We start from the raw sequence: 21,666 nt of genomic DNA, 5'->3' as shown, positions 1-21,666 counted from the left end.
ATGGCCGTGCCTAGGCTGGGCCGGAGGCGGCGTGGTGCAGAGCGCGCTCTCTAGTCCCTTGCCCTCCGTCCTCCCGCGCGCTGCTGGGGCGGGGGTGGCCATGCGGGATCCGGGGAGGGACTCGGACACTGCCCTAGAACGCAGCCCTGCTTCTGCGCGCGGCGGCATTCCCCGTGCACGCGCCCCTCCTTCACCAGCCCGCGCGAGGCCTGAAGTGGGCTGGGGCTCCGCCTTGGCCCTCGCCACGTGACTCCACCAGCCCCTCCCCTCGCGCAGGCGCTCGCGGCCCCCTTCCTCTCCCTCGGCCCCAACGGTCCTTCCCAGGGCGCGCGGCGGCGGGTCTCGCACGCTGACCCCTCCCAGACCCAGCGCGGAGCCGGAAGGGGGATGGAGGCGGAAAGGCGGGAGCTCGCTGCAGGGCGAGGGGAAGGTGAAGGAGGCTGCAGCCTGATCGCCCCGGCGGCGTGAGCACACCCTGTTGCCCCACCCACGGGGCGGGAGATGCTCTCCAGCCCCGGCGCAGGGTGTCCCACTGGGTGCCCCCCTGAGGTGGGGGTGATCCCGGGATAGGGGGTCCCTGCAGCTAGAGGAAGTATCGTGAGCCACACATGGGAGAGCTGCCCCTAATACAGCCCACAGTGCTCTGGGGGAGATGGGGGTCACAATCCAGCCTCCCTTGTGCCCCACTGGGGATCAAACCCATGTCCTGCTCATATGGGGCAGGCTCAAAATCCAGTCATACATACACACACACAGGGTTGAGGCTCATGATCCCATTGGGGTCCCAATCTCCCCTTTCTTCTTCTGCAAATGATAACACAGGCAGTGTTTAGAAACCACAATCTACTAGTTCCTTCACATACCTCATCCCGGATCCCTGCAGATTCTGGATGCAAATCTATCACTCCGGCTCCAAGGCACAACAGGAATAATAAAACCTTTTCTCTTGTTGCTACCCGTCTTTGCACTTGCCCTGTTTTCTATCTTCTGTCCCCTGGGGTTAGAGGATTGTACCTATGTCTCCCCACCACACTCCCATCTCCCTTGGGGTTGAATATGAGAATCCATCCCACCCCTCTTTGAGTATTGAGAATAATAGTAAATTAGTCTTCAGGGTATGTCTCTTTGTTATGTATTTGTAGAGTGGCTAGCACAATATTGCCCTGGACTCTAGGCCCTACTGTAATATAAATAATATTTATATAGAACTAATGTGACTAACAGTTGCTATAATAGAATATAAAGTGTTGGATTTGCATTTTTTTTAAAATTGCTAAAATTCCTGCTGTATATTCAGTTCTGGTTATGAATTTTGCAAACATGGGTTTGTTTGGAATTAGACTTTGGTTTGGGCTCACCTTTAATTGTGTGTGTTTGTTTTGTTAAAATTATGCTATTTATTTTATAGAGGAAAGACTTACCAAGAAGAATTTTGATCTAGAAAAGTTAAATATCCCCAAGGAGAAAAACAGATATGAACAAACTGAGTTTCCAACTGTGGCTATGGAAAATCAGACACTGCTTGGTGGAATTTCAAGTACAGAAGATGGATTTATCACTGAAATATTTAGACAAAATAGTCCATTTAGATCTGAAAACCTTAACTTTGAAAATACAGTAATTAATAAACCTGGTGAAGAAGGGTTTCCCTCCAGTCAAGACAGACATTTATGCACTATGGCTGTTGGAGAAACTTTGCTGGATCAGTTCAAATACCCTCTTACTATTGAAAGTCAAAATACAATACTCAAGGTCAAAATACAGCCACTTGTAGAAGACAATCATGATAATGAAATCCTTGGAAATTATCAGAAACTACAAGACCTAAATCCTTCAGAAGAACCTAAACATATATATCCACCGTCACACTCATACAATGTCCATTTTCTGTCTTCCTTAATGATGCAACATAGAAATTCTAATGTTTTGTCACTAAGTACCTGCCCTCCAGAAGGAACAATCAATCAAAATGTCAGAATGATACCCGTAAGATTCAACAAAATAGAGATTGCCATTTATAAACTTTCTCTTGATTTATGTGTGTGAATAAGCACAGTTCCCATATGAAGAAAAAGCATAAGATGCTTTAAAGTTATTACTATATACGTTGTATTAGCTACAATTTCTTTGTCTCTTTTATTCTTCTCTTCTATGTGGAACATAGGACCTTCACCACTGCCTTCCATTTTTGCCAGTCTCCTGCTGCATTCTTAGGTTCACCATGTCATTTTGATAGCTTTCAATTCTGCTTATATTGTGCATTTCCATGTTATCCCTGGTCTTGTTGCTGCCTACCCCAGAGGTTTCAGTCCAACATCCATCTTGTTATTCTATTTGGGTCTTTCCTCCATGTATGTCCTAGCCATCTTCCTTTTTTTTCTGTAATTTCCTGTTCTACTGGTTTCTGTTTCATTCTCCTCTAGAGTTCTTCCTTAGTGATTATTTTCTGGCTATCTTGATATTGAGGATTTGTCTAAAGCTGCTAGCTGTTTATGAAAATTTGGAGTTTAGATAGGTCTTAATAAGTCTCCAAGTTTCAGTACGATATAGTAAAACTGACTCTACAATGGTGTTAACTAGTCAAAGTTACTTTGGAGGCCAAGATTTCTGTTTCTACAGTTGGCTTTAGAGTTACAAAGGCATGTCTGGCTTTCACTATTCTCTCTTTAATGTCTTTGGTCCACCTGTTGTACTTACAGTGCAGCCAAGATATGTGAAATATCCAACCTTTTCTATGGTTGTTTGCAGTGTTGTAGCCGTGTTGGTCCCAGGATATTAGAAGGTGGGTGAGGTAATATCTTTTATTGGACTAACATCTGTTGGTGAAAGAGACAAGCTTTTAAAGGAAGCAGTGCTCTTCAAGTCTGGGAAAAGTACTCAGAATGTTACAGCTAAATACAAGGTGGAACAGATTGTTTAGCATAAGTAGTTATCACACTTTCTAAGGGACCTTTCAAGGTGAAGTGGCTCGTTAGCACCTCTGCAGTCATAGGACAAAAAAGAGAAGCTAGTGGGTTACAGATTGTTGTAATACGCCATAAATCCATTGTCATTATTAAGACCATGATTTGTAGGGCATGGCTACACTTGCGAGTTAGAGCACACTAAAGCAGCCCCGGGCACCCTAACTCACGACACGTCCACACTGGCAAAGCACGTAGAGCACCCGGACTCCATGGCTGGAGCGCTCCTGGTAATCCACCTCGACGAGAAGCATAATGCTTGCTGCGCCCGAACTGGAGTGCCGTGGGGCTAGTGTGGATGCTCTAGTCTATTAATGCGCTCTGATTGGCCTCTAGAAGTGTCCCACAATGCCTGTTCTAGCCACTCTGGTCATCACTTTGAACTCTACTGCCCTGCCTCAGGTGACCAACCATCTGACCCGCCCTTTAAATTCTCTCAGAATTTTGAAAATCTCCTTCCTGTTTGTTCAGCAAGGCATGGAGTGGTCTCAGTGAATCTTTCCAGGAAACCATGCCTCCGCACGCCAGGTGATCCGCAGAATGGAGCAACAGCGAGGTGCTGGACTTCATCAGTGTTGTGGGGGGGAAGCTGTCCAGTCCTAGCTGTGCTCCAGCCGTAGGAATTATGATACCTTCGGGCAGATATCAAGGGACATGATGGAAAGGGGCCATGACCAGGACGCATTACGGTGCAGGGTTAAAGTGAAGGAGCTGCAGAATGCCTACCACAAAGCCCATGAGGCAAACCACCACTCCAGTGCTGCCCCTGTGACCTGCTGTTTCTACAAAGAGCTGGACACAATACTTGGGGGCGATCCCATATCCACTCCTAGGACCACCATGGACACTTCAGAGCCCAGTTCAACAAGGCAAAAGGAGGAAAGTGGGAGCGAGGGTGCTGAGGAGGAGGAAGACAGCCCAGCATCCCTAGATGCATGCAGCCAGGAGCTGTTCTCAAGCCAGGAGGAAGGTAGCCAGTCGCAGCGGCTGGTGCTTGGGGAAGGACAAACACCAGAGGAGGTGCCAGGTAAGTGGCTTTTATTTTGGGAAGGAAGTTGTTCGGTGCAGGCTCTTGGAGCGAGGAGGGTTAGGGCTGCATGCATGCCTAGATGCGGAATAGGGCGTTGATGTGCTCTCTCACATCGTGGTAATCAGCCTCAGTGAGCTCTTCAAAGGTCTCGTGCAGAAGCTGGACAATGCGTTTGCACAGGTTCCTTGGCAGAGCTACTGTGCTCCTTGTCCCAGTCAGGCTAACATACCCGTGCCACTGTGCCATGAAGGGAGGGGGGACCATTGCTGCACACAGGCAAGCTGCATATGGGCCAGAGTGGAAACTGCATTGTAGTAGAAGACCCTCCCTTGCTTCCCAGGTCACCATCAGCAGCGAGATATCTTCCAGGAGGAACTCCTGTGGAAAATGTGGGGACAGTGTTCCGTATAGGGGCCCCCTGCAGCTGTTAGCTCTCCCCAAGGCACAGAACCCCAGAGGACAGTATGGCCATGAAACAATCAATCCCCCTTACCCCTGTGCTTACTCACCATTTTGGGGCTCCTGTGGGTTATGTGTGTTAGCCTTGGGATGGGCAAATTCTGCTATTGTGTAGACTGTGCTTGTCTTTAAGTATGGACGAATCATTGCTCTGTCCGGTGTGAACAATGCTGGCTCTGTTAAGTATTGCATTTTGGCTTTACAGATGCAACCTTGAAATCTCAGCTGTCCTTATTATCACTGGCTGAAAGACTCCAAAGCATAGGCGCCAACTTTCCCTGGCACCAGTGGGTGCTTGCACCACCTCCGCCCCAACTCCACTCCTTCCCCACCCCCATTCAACCCCTTCCCTAAAGTCCCTGCCCCAACTCCGCCCCCTCCCTGCCCCTATTGGACCCCTTCCCCAAATCCCTGCCCCAGCCCCGCCACTTCCTGAAAGGCACCACATTCTCCCTCCTCCCCTCTCCCTCTGGCAAGCGCTGGGAGCTAGGGGGAAAAAGCAGGCACGCGGTGTGCTCAGGGGAGGAGGCGGAAGTGGAGGCGAAGGTGAGCTGGGGGTGGGGGGAGGCTGGGCAGGGGCACCTACCAATTTTAACCTGTGGGTGCTCCAGCCCCAGAGCACCCACGGAGTCAGCGCCTATGCTCCAAAGAATTAGGAAGTGGACACATAGAAACAAAGAGGATATGCTGCATGAAGTAATGCAGCAGTCCCTTAATGAAAATCAAAAAGCGCAGGAGTGGTGGGAGAGTGAAAGGAGGGTCCGCCAGCAACATGTGAGTCACCGTCACCAAAGCATGTAGCGGCTGTTAAGCATTATGGAGCGCCAAGCGGACTCAATACGGGCACTCGTAGCAATGCAGGTGGAGCTCTACCACACCCACCTGCATCCCTTGTCCCCAAACCCTTTCCCTTGTGCCCCCATGTCACCTCCAACCCACTTTCCCCCACCTCCGGGTTCTTATCGCCACCAGCTGCCTCCAACACTTGTAGCTTCACCACCCAGCCTTGCAAACTATGACCCTTACCCACTGCACTCAATCCCCATCACCGTGCATTTTAGCCAGCCTGAAGTGCAGCACTTATTGCACAGCACTCCAGACAGGAACGCTGAGTATGATAATAAGACATATGCAAATCTGTGATTGAACCGTTCCTCACCCCACCCCCTTGCCCTTTCTGTTTCCCAAGCAGTTGTGTTTCTTTTCAATAAATAAATTTTCTTTTCAATAAATGGATTTTTTGGCTTTGAAAACATTCTTCATTATTGCATTAAGTAAAAGATAACCTTAGCCCAGGAAAGCAACAGGCACTGCAAGTCAGTGTAGCAAACACAGATTCCTACTAACATTGGAACCACCGCTCTTAACTCCTGTGCAGGGCACCAAACATTACTGGTGGCTTTCAGCCTCAAATTGCTCCCTCAAGGTATCCCTAATCCTTGCAGACCAGCGCTAGGCCCCTTTAATAGCCCTGCTCTCTGGCTGTTCAAATTCAGCCTCCAGGTGTTGAACCTCCGAGTTCCATCCCTGAGTGAATCTTTCACCCTTCCCGTCACAAATATTATGGAGGGTACAGCACGTGGATATAATCGTGGGGGATGTTGTCATCGGCCAGGTCCAACTTCCCATACAGACAGCGCCAGTGGCCCTTTAAATGGCCAAAAGCACATTCCACAGTCATTCTGCACCAAGTCAGCCTGTTGTTGAACTGCTCCTTACTTCTGTCAAGGCTCCCTGTGCAGGATTTCATGAGCCACAGCATTAAAGGGTAAGCAGGTTCTCCAAGGATCACAATGGGCATTTCAATTTCCCCTACGGTGATCTTCTGGTATGGGAAGAAAGTCCCAGCTTGCAGTTTTCTGAACAGGCCAGTGTTCTGAAAGGTGTGTGTGTCATGCACCTTTCCAGGCCAGCCTGCATTAATGTCAATGAAACGCCTACAGTGATCCACAAGTGCCTGGAGAACCATAGAGAAATACCCCTTCCAATTAACGTATTCGGACGCTAGGTGGGCTGGTGCCAGAATTGGAATATGCATCCCATCTATTGCCCTCCGCAGTTAGGGAAACCCATTTGTGCAAAGCCAGTCACAATGTCATGCATGTTACCCAGAGTCACAGTTCTTCTGAGCAGGATGCGATTAATGGCTCTGCAAACTTGCATCAACACGATTCCAGTGGTCGACTTTCCCATTCCAAACTGATTAGTGACCGATTAGAGTTGCCAGCTTCCAGATTGCAATAGCCATCTGCTTCTCCATCGGCAGGGCAGTTCTCAATCTTGTGTCCTTGCGCCGTAGGGTGGGGATGAGCTCATCACACAGTCCCATGAAAGTGGCTTTTCTCATCCAAAAGTTCTGCCGCCACCGCATATCATCCCAGACATGCATGATGATGTGATCCCACCACTCAGTGCTCGTTTCCCAAGCTCAAAAACAGCATTCCACGGTGGTGAGCATGTCCGTGAATGCCACAAGCAATCTCATGTCATATGCATTATGTGAGTCGACATCATCTTCGGACTCCTCCCTGTCAGTTTGTAGCTTAAGGAGTAACTCGACTGCCAAATGTTATGTGCTGGCGAGACCCATCAGCATATTCCTCAGCACTTCAGGATCCGTTCCCGCAGACCAAAAGGGAAGACAGAGCATGCAGTACAAAAAACGTTGAAAGATGGCACCAAATGTGGACGGAAGCACAGGGATTGCTGGGATGCAAAACAATGCATCGTGGGGTGTTGGGACAGGACCCAGAATGCCCCGCGTACTCCCACGCCCTTCCCACAAGCCACAGCGCCAGAATGGAAAGAGGTGCTTTGTGGGATAGCTGCCCATAATGCACCACTCCCAATGCCGCTGCAAGTGCTGCAAATGTGGCCATGCCAGTGCGCTTGCATCTGACAGTGTGAACATACTGCAGCGCTTTCCCTACTGCTCTCTCTGAGGGCTGGTTTAACTCACAGCTCTCCACATCTGCAAGTGTAGCCATGCCCGTAGTGTCTAACAAAGTTATGTGGAACAGATTGTTTATCATAAATAGTTAATACATATTCAAAGGGACCATTGTTTAGCTTAAATTAATCACCTGATTGTGAAGTTCCAGATTAGGTGGTCTGTGTTTGTTGTAATTTCTGTTCATAACTTTTAAATTTGTAAATAAAAATCAGGTATTACAGATGATGCAATTATAAGTGCCCTGTATTTAAAATACAAAGATATGTCCGTGAATAAGAAAACAGTAGTAGTGTGTTCAGCTTTCTTTCACAAGGTTTTATTTTAGTATCTACTAGTACTAGATAGATTGAAACAGTCTTATACACCCCTCTGACTATCTCTAGATCATATAAATATAATAGACTCATAGACTGTGAGGCCAGAAGAGACCACTGTAGTCATCTAGTCTGACCTGTATAACACAGGCCACTGGACTTCCTTGAATTAATTCATATTTGAACTAGAGCATATCTTTTAGAAAAAATCCTTTCTTGATTTAAAATTGTCAGTGATGGAGAATTCACCATAACCCTTGGTAAGACGTTCCAATGATTAATTACACTCACTTAATTTTTTTACCTTATTTCCAGTTTTAAATTGTCTAGCTTCCATTTCCTGCCATTGAATCTTGTTCAGTCTGGTAGACTGAAGAGCCCTATATCAAAATTCTGTTCCCCATGTAGGTATTTATAGATTGTGATCAGGTCATCCTTAGCCTTTTTTTTCTTTTGACTAAACTTAACAGACTGAGCTCATTGCGTCTGTAAACCATGTTTTCCAATACTTTAATCATTCTCCTGTCCTGTTGATGGCTCTCCAGTTTAATCTGTATCCTTTTGAGGTCTTGGACATCACAACTGGACATAATATTCTAGTAGCGATTGCACCAGTGCACCATGTCCCCCCTAAATTTCAAAGTAATTGTAAATCAAGTTTTTGGATAACTAAATCTTTTTCTTTGAGTGCTGTTCCTGTGAGTGCTCCACTTCAGGTGTCGATGTGTCCCGTCTGTGATGCTACTGACATGAACTGCGGCTGTATAGATCATTGTTGCAACCAGGGTCCTATGGTGGCACCAGGTCTTGTACAGAGGAGGTCAGGTGTGTCTATGGAAATGTTGTAGTTTGCTGGTTATGATTATTCTGTCTGTCTGTTTTTGATTATGAGTTATTGGCTATGTACTTGTATCTCAATGTGTTTGATTCTAAGTAGCCTCAGTGAAGCATTTGGTCAGCTTCTTGGGAAAGGAGTAGTCTCAGTAAGTGCCCAATCAAGAAACACTTATCTGACAATGGACTTTGGGAGACGCCAATCCACAGCTGAGATTTCCTGGGAACATTCAAACTAACATGTAAACAATGGCGTCGACCTGCAAAAAGCTGAATCATTCATGGACATAAGCTTTATACAGAGTAAAACAGATTTATTTGGGGTTTAGGCTCCCAGAAAAACTGAATACTGAGTGCTGGGAAAGTTCCTGTTAACTGAGAAACTCCTGGGCCAAGCAAATCTTAGTTTCTGTGAACTGCAGGGGGGTGTAGTCCAGCCTCTTGCTCTGTGCTTGAGCCAACTGGTGTGTCTAGCTCAGCAAGATGGGAGTGGAGGGAAGCCTCTTCTGGCGGGGGGGGTTTGTTCTCAGTGGTATCCCAGCACATCTAGTGACAGTCTTGAGGGAGTTTCTGTGACCCAACCTGTCACACTGTCAATCTGTGATTTTTGGTAGCAGTGTCTGGTCAGGATGCACCTGTGCAGTAGCAGTCTCGTGGCGCCACTGGTGCCTCATCTAGCTTGCACACACCCTGACCCCTGCAGTTCCTTCTCAGCCATCCTCGGTTTGAGACAGAGTCCGGTAGCAGTGTCTCTAAAAACTTTCAAAAACATTAGGTTAAGTTAGATAACATAGTTATTACCTTTTTTTATTAGTAATTTGTTATTTTAATTAATATAGTTAAAGTTAGCATTAGCTAAACTTAGTTAGATAGCCATAAAAAAAAACTTTTAATTTTCTCATCCCCCTTTTTCATAAATATACCTGGCTCCCCAGGATTTAAAAGATGTACTTCATGTAAGGACGCAATACCAATTTCTGATGGCCACTCCTTATATGTTCTATGCTTAGGTGAGTCACATGTACTGCAGAAGTGCGCTCACTGCAACAATCTCAAAGCGAGAGCAATGAGAGATAGGGATCTTTATCTTAAACTTATTCTAATGGAGAAATCCCTCACTCCTACATTGGGCCTTGGACAACCCGCAACAAAGGACTCCGCAGCGCATCCTCCATGGACAGACTAAGTGCCAGCTCCTCTACAAAATCGAGGAAAAGGATCATGTCTCCACCAAGCTAAGAACTATTAAAAAAGAATGGTCTCCAATGAGATCCCCACCCCGTGGTGCCGACCTCCTCCAGAATGAGCACCACTGATGCATTGGGCACCTCCGATACCGTCCACTCCATGACCTCTGACGGCAGGAGAAAGGAGTTGAGTAGCAGGCACAAAGTGACCTCCTGCTCCACAGCTCCAACTACCCCTACAAAGGGCACAGTACCACAACCTCAACCACCTGTGATGGCTCCCCCTCTGGCACCAAGCTCATCGGCACTGAAGAAGGCTACACACAAAGGGTTGGCACCGGGCTCACTTCCACCTAGGACGGCAGCGCAGAAGGATACAGCACCGCATACAGTGGTACCAATCCCCGTTATGCACTTGTTAGATATGGAAGTGTTCTCTGTTCCCAGATCTCCACTGCTCGGCACTCCTTGTACCGATTGCACTGGACCAACCAGAATCTCCCAATACTCCACATTTTTCGAGTGATGAGGAGGACAACATGAAGGAAGCAGTTTTCTCATCTGGACACTCCTCCCCAGCAGGCATGGAACCTCATTACAGACCCAGGGAACAGAGCACCAGGAACTCCCCCCCATGGCTCACTAATCCATGGATGTGCCCTCCCATTCCATTTCCCATTCAGTGACCCATGGGCAGCCTACAGGTCTCAATTTCACAGACCTCCCACTTCCCACAGGAAACCCATATGCTCTGTGATGAGATCGGTACCTGAGCCCTCTGAGGTAACAGAGGAGGTGGAGGAAGACAGGGATGAGATCACAGAAAATGAAACATCCCCGATCACAACTCCTCTTCTTCTGCTGATGAGGCAGTTATGCCCCCGTTTCCCACTACTACAGATGATTTCAAACACTTTCAGAAGTTATTCCAGTAGGTGGCACAGAGCCAAAATATTCCTCTTGAGGAGGTACCAGAGACGCAACACCAACTCCTCAAGATCCTACACACTTCATCCACAACAAAAATAGCTTTGCCCATAAACGACGCTCTGATGGAACCTTTAGAAACGGTGTGGCAAACACCTGCCACCATCCCCCCCAACCCATAAGCAGGACAGGAAATACTATGTGCCAAATAAAGTCGTGGACTTCCTTTTTTCACACCCACAGCCTAACTCCTTAGTGGTGGATGCGGTAAACATCCTCAATTCAAATCCACACCACAAGACAAGTATTGGAAGAGACTAGACCTCTTGGGGCAAAAAGTTTACTTTTCTGCGACTCTTGAATGCCACACAGTCAATTACACACTGTTAGTTGCCAACTATGATCATGATAATTATCTAAAACTGAACGATTTCATCCAGGAAATTCCAGAGTTAAAAAAGAGACCAATTCCATGCCATTGTCAGTGAAGGACAACATATTGCTAGAACAGCACTCCAGACATCCCTCAACGTGGTGGACACAGTGGCATGCACAACAGCGACAGCTATCATCAAACACAGAGCATCCTGGTTGCACTCATCTGATATCCCAAGGGAACTCCAGACCAAGGTAGAGGACCTTCCCTTTGACAGGGACAAGCTCTTCTCCACTAAAATGAATGAGGTCCTCCAGTCCATGAAGGCTACACTGAGGACCCTCAAGATCTACATACACCCTAACAGGAGATGCAGATACCAGCCTTACAATCGTAACAGAGACAGCACGTCTCAGTGCCAGCAGAGACCACATGACAATCAAAGACAAAGATACAGACCACAGAGATATTGCCTTACCCAATTTCAGGCTGCAACGTCCCAACCACCACCAAACAGGACATAATTTTAAAACATTGGTCGAGGGTCTGACCAGCCTCCCCCAACCATTAACGCCAATGGAATAAACAATCCAAAACAGTGGTCATTGGCTTCGACCATTTTATCATCCGTGGGCCTCTGTCACCATGGATCATTGGGGTTTAGAGATCATTTGAACAGGTTATACCATCCCCTTTACCTCCATCCCACCTACCCGCCCCCTCTTCCCCGTTCCTCTTCAGGGACCCTTCTCACAAGCACCTATTGAGACAAGAAGTACATCACCTTCTTCAACTAGGGGCCATGGAACAAGTTCCAACACTGCACAGAGGGCAGGGATTTTATTTCCATTAATTCCTGACTCTAAAAAGAAAAACGGACGTTGGCAATTCATACTAGAACTCAGAAAACTCAACAAATTTGTCCGTACCCACAGATTCAAAATGGTCACACTAAACTCTATCATCCCTGCGCTGGAAGAAGGTGACTGGTTCTAAACCTTGGACCTGCAAGATGCGTATTTTCACATTACCATCTATCCCACTCAAAGATGATTCCTATGATTCACAGTGGGCCAAGATCACTTCCAATACAAAGTACTGACATTCGGACTGTTGACAGCTCCATGTGTCTTTACCAAAACCCTAGTGGTGGTAGCTGCTTATTTGTGCAGACAGGGAATATTGATATTCCCATACTTAGATGATTGCCTGCTAAAAGGCCCTACCCTGACAGAAACATTATGCATTACTCGACAAAGCATCTCTCTTTTTCACTCCCTAGTGCTACAAATCAGTGAAAAGAAATCTATCCTAACTCCAGTACAATAATTGGACTTCATAGGAGCGCACCTGGACTCAGTGGAGGCTAAAGCATCACTCCAATACCCCTATTCACAGCAATGACCTCCCTCATATCAGTGGTCTCAGACAGCCCATGGGTGTCTGCACACACCTGCCCCCAACTCTTGGGACATATGGCAGCTACCACTTTCGTTGTTAAACACGCCAGACTCTACATGTTCTGCTTCAAGGATGGCTGAGCTCGGTATATATTCCATGAAATCACAGCCTAAACAAAAAACTTACACCAACCTCAGAGGTTCTACATTCACTACGATAGTGGACAAACCCAATAAATGTTTGCTCAGGCATCCCATTTCAACAGGATCCACCATCCGTACAAATCACAACAGATGCTTCACTGATCACATGGGGAGCTCACCTAAACCAACATACAATCCAAGGCAAGTGGTCCCCCACTGAAACACATTTACATATCAACCCTGCTTGAATTATGCACGTTCCACAACACAAGCCTTCATTTCCGCCCTCTTATATGAGGCAAAATAATAAGGATCCTGATGCACAACATTGTGTGTGTGTTCTATATAAATCAACAGAGGTGAGCATGTTCCCACTCCTTATGCACAGAGGCCTTAAAACTATGGAACTGGTGCATAAAACACAACATCACTGTTACAACAGCATATCTCCCAGGTCGACTGAACATGATGGCGGACACATTAAGCAGACAGTTTTCCCAAGAGCACAAATGGGAACTGAATGACAAAATAACACAACACATATTTTACATATGGGGATCCCCACACATAGACCTGTTCGCGACATCAGTAAACAAGAAATGCCCAAAGTTTTGCTCATGAGCAGGGCTAGGGGCGCGATCCCTAGGGGACGCTTTTCTTATCAAATGGAACGCTCCCCTCCTGCACACATTCCCACCAATACCTCTGATCTCCAGAGTAATACACAAAATACAAACCAACAGGACCAAGATAATACTCATAGTACCTACATGGCCCAGACAGACATGGTTCCCTTACCTGACACCCATGATGATCTGCACACTGTTCACTCTCCCTGGCCTATGGAATCTTTTCTCTCTCAGGACGATAGTCAAGTCCTCCATACAGACCCAGAGAAACTTCACCTGAAGGCATGGCTCCTTCATGGCTCCACCATGACGAACTAACCTGCTCAGAACATGTAAAACAAGTGTTAATAAACAGCAGGAATCACAACACGCGTACTACTTACCTCTAGAAATGGAAAAGATTCTTCCTATGGTGCCAGAATAAACAAATATCTGCAAGCAAGGCACCACTTCCACTAATCCTACAATATTTATTATCCCTAAAGAACTCAGGGCTTGCTATGAGCTCACATAGAGTTCATCTTGCCGCCATCATGGCCTTCCATCAACAGGTAGACAGGACTTCAATATTTGCTCACCTGATTACTAAGCAGTTTCTTACAGGCATACAGAACATGTACCTAGATATCTGAGAACCCATGCCAGTATGGGACTTAAATCTGGTGCTCAGAAGTCTAACCAGAGCCCCATTCGAACCCTTAGCCGCATGCTCATTACTTCACTTATCTATGAAAGTGGCATTCCTGGTCACCATTATATCAGTGTGAAAAGTCAGTGAAATAGGGGCTCTCATGGCTCACCCGCAATATACAATATTCTTCAAGGATAAAGTGACACTTAGAACACATCCTAAGTTTATGCCCAAAATATCATCCTAGTTCCATCTGAACCAACTGATTCACTTAACTAAATTTCATACAAAACCACACACTAACACTCAAGAGGCGGTCCTGCACACATTGGACACGCGCTTAGCATTTTATCTATTTGGAACAAAGCTCTTCCAAAAAATCACCTTGACTTTTCACTTTTTGTATCAACAACAGAATGATCAGAGGGCTCTGCCATATCTACGCAAAGATTATCAAAATGCATAGGCAGCTGTTTCCAGGGGCGGCTCTAGGAATTTTGCCGCCCCAAGCACGGCGGCATGCTGCAGGGGGCGCGCTGCCGGTCCCGCGGCTCCGGGGGACCTCTTGCAGACGTGCCTGCAGATGCTCCACCGGAGCCGCAGGACCAGCCGACCCTCCGCAGGTCCACCAGAGCCGCCTGCGCTGGGAGGGCGGCAGGCGGCTCCGGCAGACCTTCCGCAGTCATGCCTGCGGGAGGTCCACCGGAGCCGCGGGACCAGCGAACCCTCCGCAGTCATGCCTGCGGGAGGTCCGCTGCTCCCGCGGCTCCGGTGGACCTCCCGCAGGCATGACTGCGGAAGGTCCGCCGGAGCTGCCTGCCGGCAAAATGCTGCCCCAAGCGCGCGCTTAGCGCGCTGGGGTCTGGAGCCGGCCCTGGCTGTATCCATATGTGCTTATTCACTGCACAACACTGAAGCCCCTCCAGGCACAGAACCCACTCAAGAAGAGCTTTATCTACATCCAAAGCATTCCTAACAATGTGCCCATTCTAGACATCTGCAGGGCGGCCACCCGGGCCTCTTAACACACATTCACAAATCACTACGCAATTACTCTCAGTTCAAGCTCAGACACAAGACTAGGCCTCACTGTACTAGCCTCAGCACCAAACTGAACTCCAAAGTCCTTTCCATCCTCATGAGGGCACTGCTCTACATTCACCTGAAGTGGAGCACCCACAGGGACAGCACTCAAAGAAGAAGAGAAGGTTACTCACCTTGTGCACATTCATCTGACAAAGTGGGTATTCACCCACGAAAGCTTATACTCTAATACGTCTGTTAGTCTAAAAGGTGCCACAGGACTCTTTGTCACTTTTCACCTTGTGCAATAACCTAGGTTCTTTGAGATGTGTGTCTCTCTGTGGGTGCTCCACTACCCACCCTCCTCCCCTCTAATTTGGAGTATGAGCTAAACACTCCACAGTAGAGAAGGAACTGAAGGGGTCGGGACGTGAGGATGCTAGATGAGGCATCAGCGGCACTGCACAACTGCTACTGCGAACACACACCCCAACCAGACACTGTTACTGAAAATCTCCCATCAATGGCACCGGGACACACCGACACCTGAAGTGGAGCACCCACAGGAACACACATCTCAAAGAACCTCAGTTACTGCACAAGCTGAGCAACCTTCTCTTAAACTTTGAACTAAATGGCAATGATTTTTCACAATTTAAATCAAATAGTTAAATTTTTCTATAAATGTGTTGAAGTTAAAGAAATGAATGAAAGAAAACATATTTTCTTTCTCTAGGTATTCAAACCACTACTAGATCCAGTTACTGGTGGGAATAATTGTATTTGTTATGACCAATTCAAAGGAATGCTTAATAGTTGTGTACAGTCACAAGCCTTGCCAGGTAGCTCCGATGGTAAGTGTTTGGAGAAGTCCCCTACTGTGAGTTTGATTTTTTTTTAATTTGGTCTTCTCCCATCTACAACTGACAGTATAAATGATTGTCCCTGTATATAGACGATTCTCTTTGTGCCTGTGTGTGCATGACTGTTCAGATTTCTAGTTTGTTTTTCTCCTCTAAGTGAATTTTTTGTTAGCACTCATTAAAGTGTGATGAGATTGGAGATGGAAGTCTTCTATTTATCATGCTTAAGGCTATGTTTATGTCATGGAGGTCCGTGATTTCCAGAGACCTCCATGACATTCTCTGCCTCAGCCCCAGGAGCCCCCTGCAAGGTTCCAGTGACAGGCAACAGCCTCCTGAGAGGGCCCTCAGGGTTCCAGCCTCGTGTGGGGGGGGGTAGGTAGGGAGCGCCTTTGGCAAGCAGCTAAGGGTGTCCAGTTTTCTCTTTGGGAAATATGGACACCCTTCAGCTCCCAGCCGCCGTGGTTGGAGGGGAGCCCCCCCTGCAGCTTCCAGCTGCCACAGGCAGAGAGGGAACCCCACAGCTCCTAGCCACCATGGTGGTAGGGGAAACCATGGAGCCGCAGCAGCAAAAGTCACAGATGGGTCACAGTTTCCACAAATTTTTGTTTATTGCCCATGACCTGTCCTTGACTTTTACTAAAAATAAGCATGACAAAATCTTAACCTTATCCATGCAGCGGTTACAGCAGTGCAAGCTTCTCCACATTCCCCTACCAGTGTGCCTCAGCCCCAATTTAGGAGGAGCTGCTGCTCTAGTTAGGGAGAGGGAGATTATCAGTCTTCAGATTATTTTACATCTTGACCTCTCTGCTGAGTTTGCCAGCAATGAGTGCCACTTGTAATTGGGGATTTGTAATGTGGATGCTTACACATTAGAAACAAGATTGCAATCACAAGCTCATTTGACATAAGCCACTGAACAACTATTAAATGGGAATGATTTTTGGTCATTACTCACAAGGGCCCAAATTTGAACCAGTTACTGAAAGGTAAGAAGTATGATATACCATCACCAATCCTCTGAATTGTTCCCCAGTGCTCTGATTTCTGATTGCACGTTAGCTTTGTGACCTTTGATCTTGCTGTGTGATAATGTGGGCTTTACATCATGGAGGTTGAAAGGAAATTGTTTTTAATTTCTAGGCAGTATTGTTTCTATCCATGTACCTCTTTTTACTTTGATGTCCATAAGGAAGCTGAAGAAGTTTGATAGAGTATGTGTTTGAAAAAATTATCGTAGCTCACTGGTTATCTTGAAAAGTTAAGATATAAAGTTCAATTAAAGGGTCGTTTTCTCCCTGGTCCTTTGAAAATATATTGCTCAGGTTCAAGTAGGTAGGAGTAAGCTCTCTTCTCATGGACTCAGTAATGACCACTTTGTGCCCTGTCCATACACAGGTGTACAAGGGAAGGAGACGGGGTGGGGTGGGCAAAAGGAGCCTTACACCATTGCATAGGAGCCATGCACAGTTGCACTCCCTGTGCGCAACAGTATTCCTTGCTTACTAGCCATCCCAAAGGGGAGAGGGAAGAGACAGGATTAAAGCCAGATATACAGAGCTGGACAGATACGCAGAAGTGATCATGCTGCATCTTCCTAAGCAGTGACACCGGGGGTGTGCTCCCTACAGTATGCATGCCTGGAACCTCTTGGAGGAATTGTGCATCCTTGAAGAATGTTGCCTTTTGGAGCTCCCGCTGCGATTGTGCTGCTCTGCATCAGTCCTAGCATGAGCCAGTGTCAAAAAGACAAAGCTGCCCTCATATAGATGCCAGACCACAAAGCATGTTCTCCAGTTGTTTCTTTTAATATATGAGGTATCTCATAGCCATTTGTCATGTGATCGGGTATTAGAATCCCTCCAGTGGCAAGGTGCACATTCATTAGCCTTTATTAATATAACATCACTGAAAAATGTATAATTTTTCCCAGCTGTTTTGAGAAATATCAAGCTGGCTCAATACTGGGGTCTTATTTCCCAACATTCCTGACAGGAAGTCTGTTAGCGAAGAATATTCAATATTTTTATGCAAGCCTAGCTGCACTTTCAGAGTGCTTGTTTAAATTTTTGTCAGTGTCCTACGCAATCCTGTGATGTCCATACTTTTTTCCTCAGACCTATAGTATAAAAGATCTAATGTTTGCCATTGTCATTGTTTGTTAAAAAAAACCTTCCATTTTGTGTGACAGAACCTTGCAGTGATACCAGCACTTTACCTCAGACTAGTGCTCCTGTCTGTGATGAACTTGTAAGTATGAATTTAGGATGTTATTGTTATTTTTCTGAAAGTTTTTGTTCTTTGTTTTTGATCTTGCAGGCAAAATATTGTAGAAATTGAAAACGGGAATCACATAAACTGCCAAAGGGTAAAATGTTTTTTCAAATACAGTCCTACATATTCCACATACAAAAGAAAAAAGAGAACATTAGACATCCATTTATGAAAATCTTGGCTGTAAAGTTAGGCTCCTAAATCCTCATTTAGGGGCTAACCTAAAACCCACTGAAGTCAATGGAAAGACTCTGATTTACTTCAGTGGGTTCTGGATCAGGCTGCTAGGCACCTAAGTAAGTGGCTGATTTTCAAAAGTGCTGAGGACCAGCGGCTGTCATTGAAGAGAATGGGTATGTCTGGGTTGACAGACTCAGGTTAGTGGAGCTTGCACTACCGCGCTGAAAGTAGGCTGTGTAGATATCATGGTTCAGTCTGGAGCTCGGGCTCTGAAGCCTAGGGAAGTGGGTAGGCTTCAGAGCCTGAGTTCCAACCCAAGCCTTAACTTCAAAACACTGTCTGCACAGTTCTTTTAGATCACTAGCACAAGCCCCAATTCCCCAAGTGTCTCATCCTGGGCTGGGAGACTTGTTTCTGTGGGCAATCTGCAGGCAACATGGACGTACCCAGTGAGGCTGTGCACATGCATAAGTACTTTGCTAAATTAGGGCCCAAAAGAGACACTAGTCCTGCAGATGCATTTTATTTGATAATGTAATGCACTATAGCTGCCTTGCCTACCCACCAAAGGATTTCCCCAGCCCAGGGGGATCTTGGATGGTGTAGTAGCTTCTATGCTACCCCTCTGCCTAAGACAGTCCCATGGACTGTGGCCAGTCGTCCCTGTACAGTCAGAGAATACAAAAGTAGCTTATGGCTACCTTTGCACATATCCCATCATGAGCTGTGCCAAAAACCCCTCAGCTGTCACTTAGCATCTGAGCCTGTATTATGTTGCATGCATACAAAGGGGCAGAGTTAAGGCTGAGGTACAACTATAACACTGGCAATTCCTACTGTTGGAGTGCTTCACTTTGCAACCCTAACATTCTCTTACTGTGTTTGGGTTTTTTAAATATAATTTCCTAGGTTTATAAAAGACAAACCATAAAAACAAAGAAATTCCAGGTTGGAGAACTTTTTGCTAGACATCTCTAGAACACTGTCATGGACAAGGTGTGCTGGGGTTCCTGGTGAGTGCTTTAGTGTGTGCTTAAATGAATCATGGATTTATTCAGAGGTTTGATCATTATGCAGTGGGTACTACAGTTCTTCCATGTACCAGCTTGACAAATGCTTTATGGTGGATAGTGTTGCCAATGAGTAAAAGTGCAGCAATTCCCATTTGAAGAAGAGTACCACCAACGTTTAGTCACTGACCCCTGAGAAAAATGTCATAGTATGGGAATGCTGCTTAAACTGTTAGGTCCCAGTCCTGATGTCATTGCTCAGTTGTTAATTAAATTAAATCCCTTGGGCCCATAGAGCTCAAGTTGTGTATTTTATGACTAATTCATGTGTTTCACATTACTTGCTAAAGCAGTTTCTTAGCTTCTTCAGGGCACCATGGAACTGAGTTGATGATTGCCAGTATAGGAAGGGAGGGAACGTCTTTGTTACTATAGAATATGTCTTTGTGCATTACCCATTGTTATTCTTTAGAAGTATTTTCATTTGAATATTAAATGAAAATCATTCTGCCTAAGATGTGACAGTTAGAACTAGCTATTCCCCAAATTAGGTTTGAATACAGTTTTTCCTTCAAAATGTATTGTTTATGCAGCTATAAATTTTCATCTCCTGTCCTATTGGCACTGCAATTTAGGGTAGCATTTAAAGTATTCCTTTTGAGATGTGAAACTATTTATTTTTTCAGGCGGAGGTAAAAGAGGCAATTGTTAGTAATATGGCTAATAACCAAAAGGAAGCAGTTTTTCAGATTTCAAATGCAGGAGAAACCAGCTGCAAGTTACTAACTGCACAAAATATAATGGAGGACCCCAGCTGTTCACACAGAAAAGATTCCAGTCCAGTGGTAATTACTGCCTGAAACTGACAGCAACAGTACACATTGAAGGAAATTATATGTATTTGTTTGCTTATTTATTTGTATTATAGTAGTCTAGAGGTCCCAGTCAGGGCACCACTATGCCTGTGCTATACAGACAAGTAATGATCTAGGAGCTTATATTTAATTATACTATATTTTGTCTATATTTACTATATAACATTAGAAACAAAGCAAGCGGTGGAGTTGGCTACAACCAAAAAAAGATGCTTGCTCTATAGTTATAGTTGAGTGAACAAAATGAAACACCATTGCAGAGCCATATTTCTGTCTTGAGAGCCAAATCCTAAACACAGAACACAGCACTAGTAATTGGAATGTGTCCTGGAGAGTTCCATGATTGGGGAGTCTAGAAAGCTATGAATCCTTCTCACCTGAGATGAGGAGCAGCAGCATAGCTGTTCAATGGCACTCTGCAATCATACAGCTAGGTATTCTTATAACAACCTTTGTATCTATGTTCCTAGAATGACTATCCTTAGATGAAAACTAATCATTGATGGTGTATTTCAGGTGATCTGCCAGTTGAAAGGAGGCACTCAAATACTCTGTATAAACAGTTCTGGCACAAGAGAACTGAAAACAGTTCATCTGGTTCCCCAGTATCAAAACCAAGATAATTATCTTCAGTCAGGTACAAAGAAAATGAAAATGTAAAATAACGTGTCAGACATTATGCCACAAATCAATGTGTATCTATGTGTTTGTGTTTCTAAGCAACGTTGGTGCTGAGATGACCAGGGGCGGCTCTAGCCATTTCGCCGCCCCAAGCACGGCGGCACGCCGCGGGGGGCACTCTGCTAGTTGCCGGTCCCGCGGCTCCGGTGGACCTCCCGCAGACGTGCCTGCGGATGCTCCACTGAAGCCGCGGGACCAGCGGATCCTCCGCAGGCACGCCTGCGGGAGGTCCACCGGAGCCGCCTGCCGCCCTCCCAGCGACCGGCAGAGCGCCCCCCGCGGCATGCCACCCCAAGCACGCGCTTGGCATGCTGGGGCCTGGAGCCGCCCCTGGAGATAAGCCAGGACTAATGTGGCTACCGCCAATTACTATTTATTATTTTACGGTGTCTGCTAGGTACTTCACAAAAAGACCACAATATTGCTACAACAGATGTGCTGAAATTAGTGAGTTGGTCATATGATGTTAATAAGCAGATTACATTCAGTAGGAAGCAGTTTGTCCAAGACACGTGCATTCTCAAGGATGGCACCCACTTGCATTTACTCAAACTTGCCACCAAATGTTACTCTTTCTCCAAAAATAAAAAGCAGCTGAAGGGGCATGGATTTAGCATTAAGATTTTTAGTGATTTAGTACATTTTCATCTACAACAGCAATGCTGTATGTACATGTAGTTTAATGGTAACATTTTAGTAAGCTTCTCTTTCCTCCAGCAGCATGACTTTCTTAAGAGTCATCTTACCATTGTCTCCTTCCATGTTGTTTTTATTATTATCTGTTGTTTGTATTGCAGTAGTGCCAATGGGCACCAATCTGAGATCAGGGTCTCATTATGTTAGGCACTGTAAAAACATGACTAACAGGCTCAATTTCACAAGGTGCAGAGCATTTCTAACCCTGATTGAC

The 21,666-nt window shown here is 46.0% G+C and overlaps 1 protein-coding gene across 3 annotated transcripts in view; it reads left to right on the top strand.

Annotated features, from left to right (window-relative positions):
* The first annotated feature begins 311 nt into the window (after window positions 1-311).
* The window catches only part of TESMIN (testis expressed metallothionein like protein), a 35,606-nt gene continuing 14,251 nt past the window's right edge, over window positions 312-21,666 (top strand). Inside the window, exons 1-6 of one of the 3 annotated variants that reach the window (XM_039533674.1) lie at window positions 312-430; window positions 1,409-1,986; window positions 15,607-15,724; window positions 17,928-17,986; window positions 19,887-20,045; window positions 20,592-20,712. In XM_039533674.1, the coding sequence (XP_039389608.1) occupies window positions 388-430; window positions 1,409-1,986; window positions 15,607-15,724; window positions 17,928-17,986; window positions 19,887-20,045; window positions 20,592-20,712 (1,078 nt within the window). In that variant the 5' untranslated portion in view covers window positions 312-387. The remainder of the gene's footprint in view (window positions 431-1,408; window positions 1,987-15,606; window positions 15,725-17,927; window positions 17,987-19,886; window positions 20,046-20,591; window positions 20,713-21,666) is intronic. The other 2 variants (XM_039533675.1, XM_039533676.1) reach the window with 2 other exon arrangements.

The sequence above is a fragment of the Mauremys reevesii genome, linkage group 4 (genome assembly GCF_016161935.1).
Source record: "Mauremys reevesii isolate NIE-2019 linkage group 4, ASM1616193v1, whole genome shotgun sequence".
Taxonomy (NCBI): Eukaryota; Metazoa; Chordata; order Testudines; family Geoemydidae; genus Mauremys; species Mauremys reevesii.
This window is presented reverse-complemented; position numbering and strand designations above follow the sequence as displayed.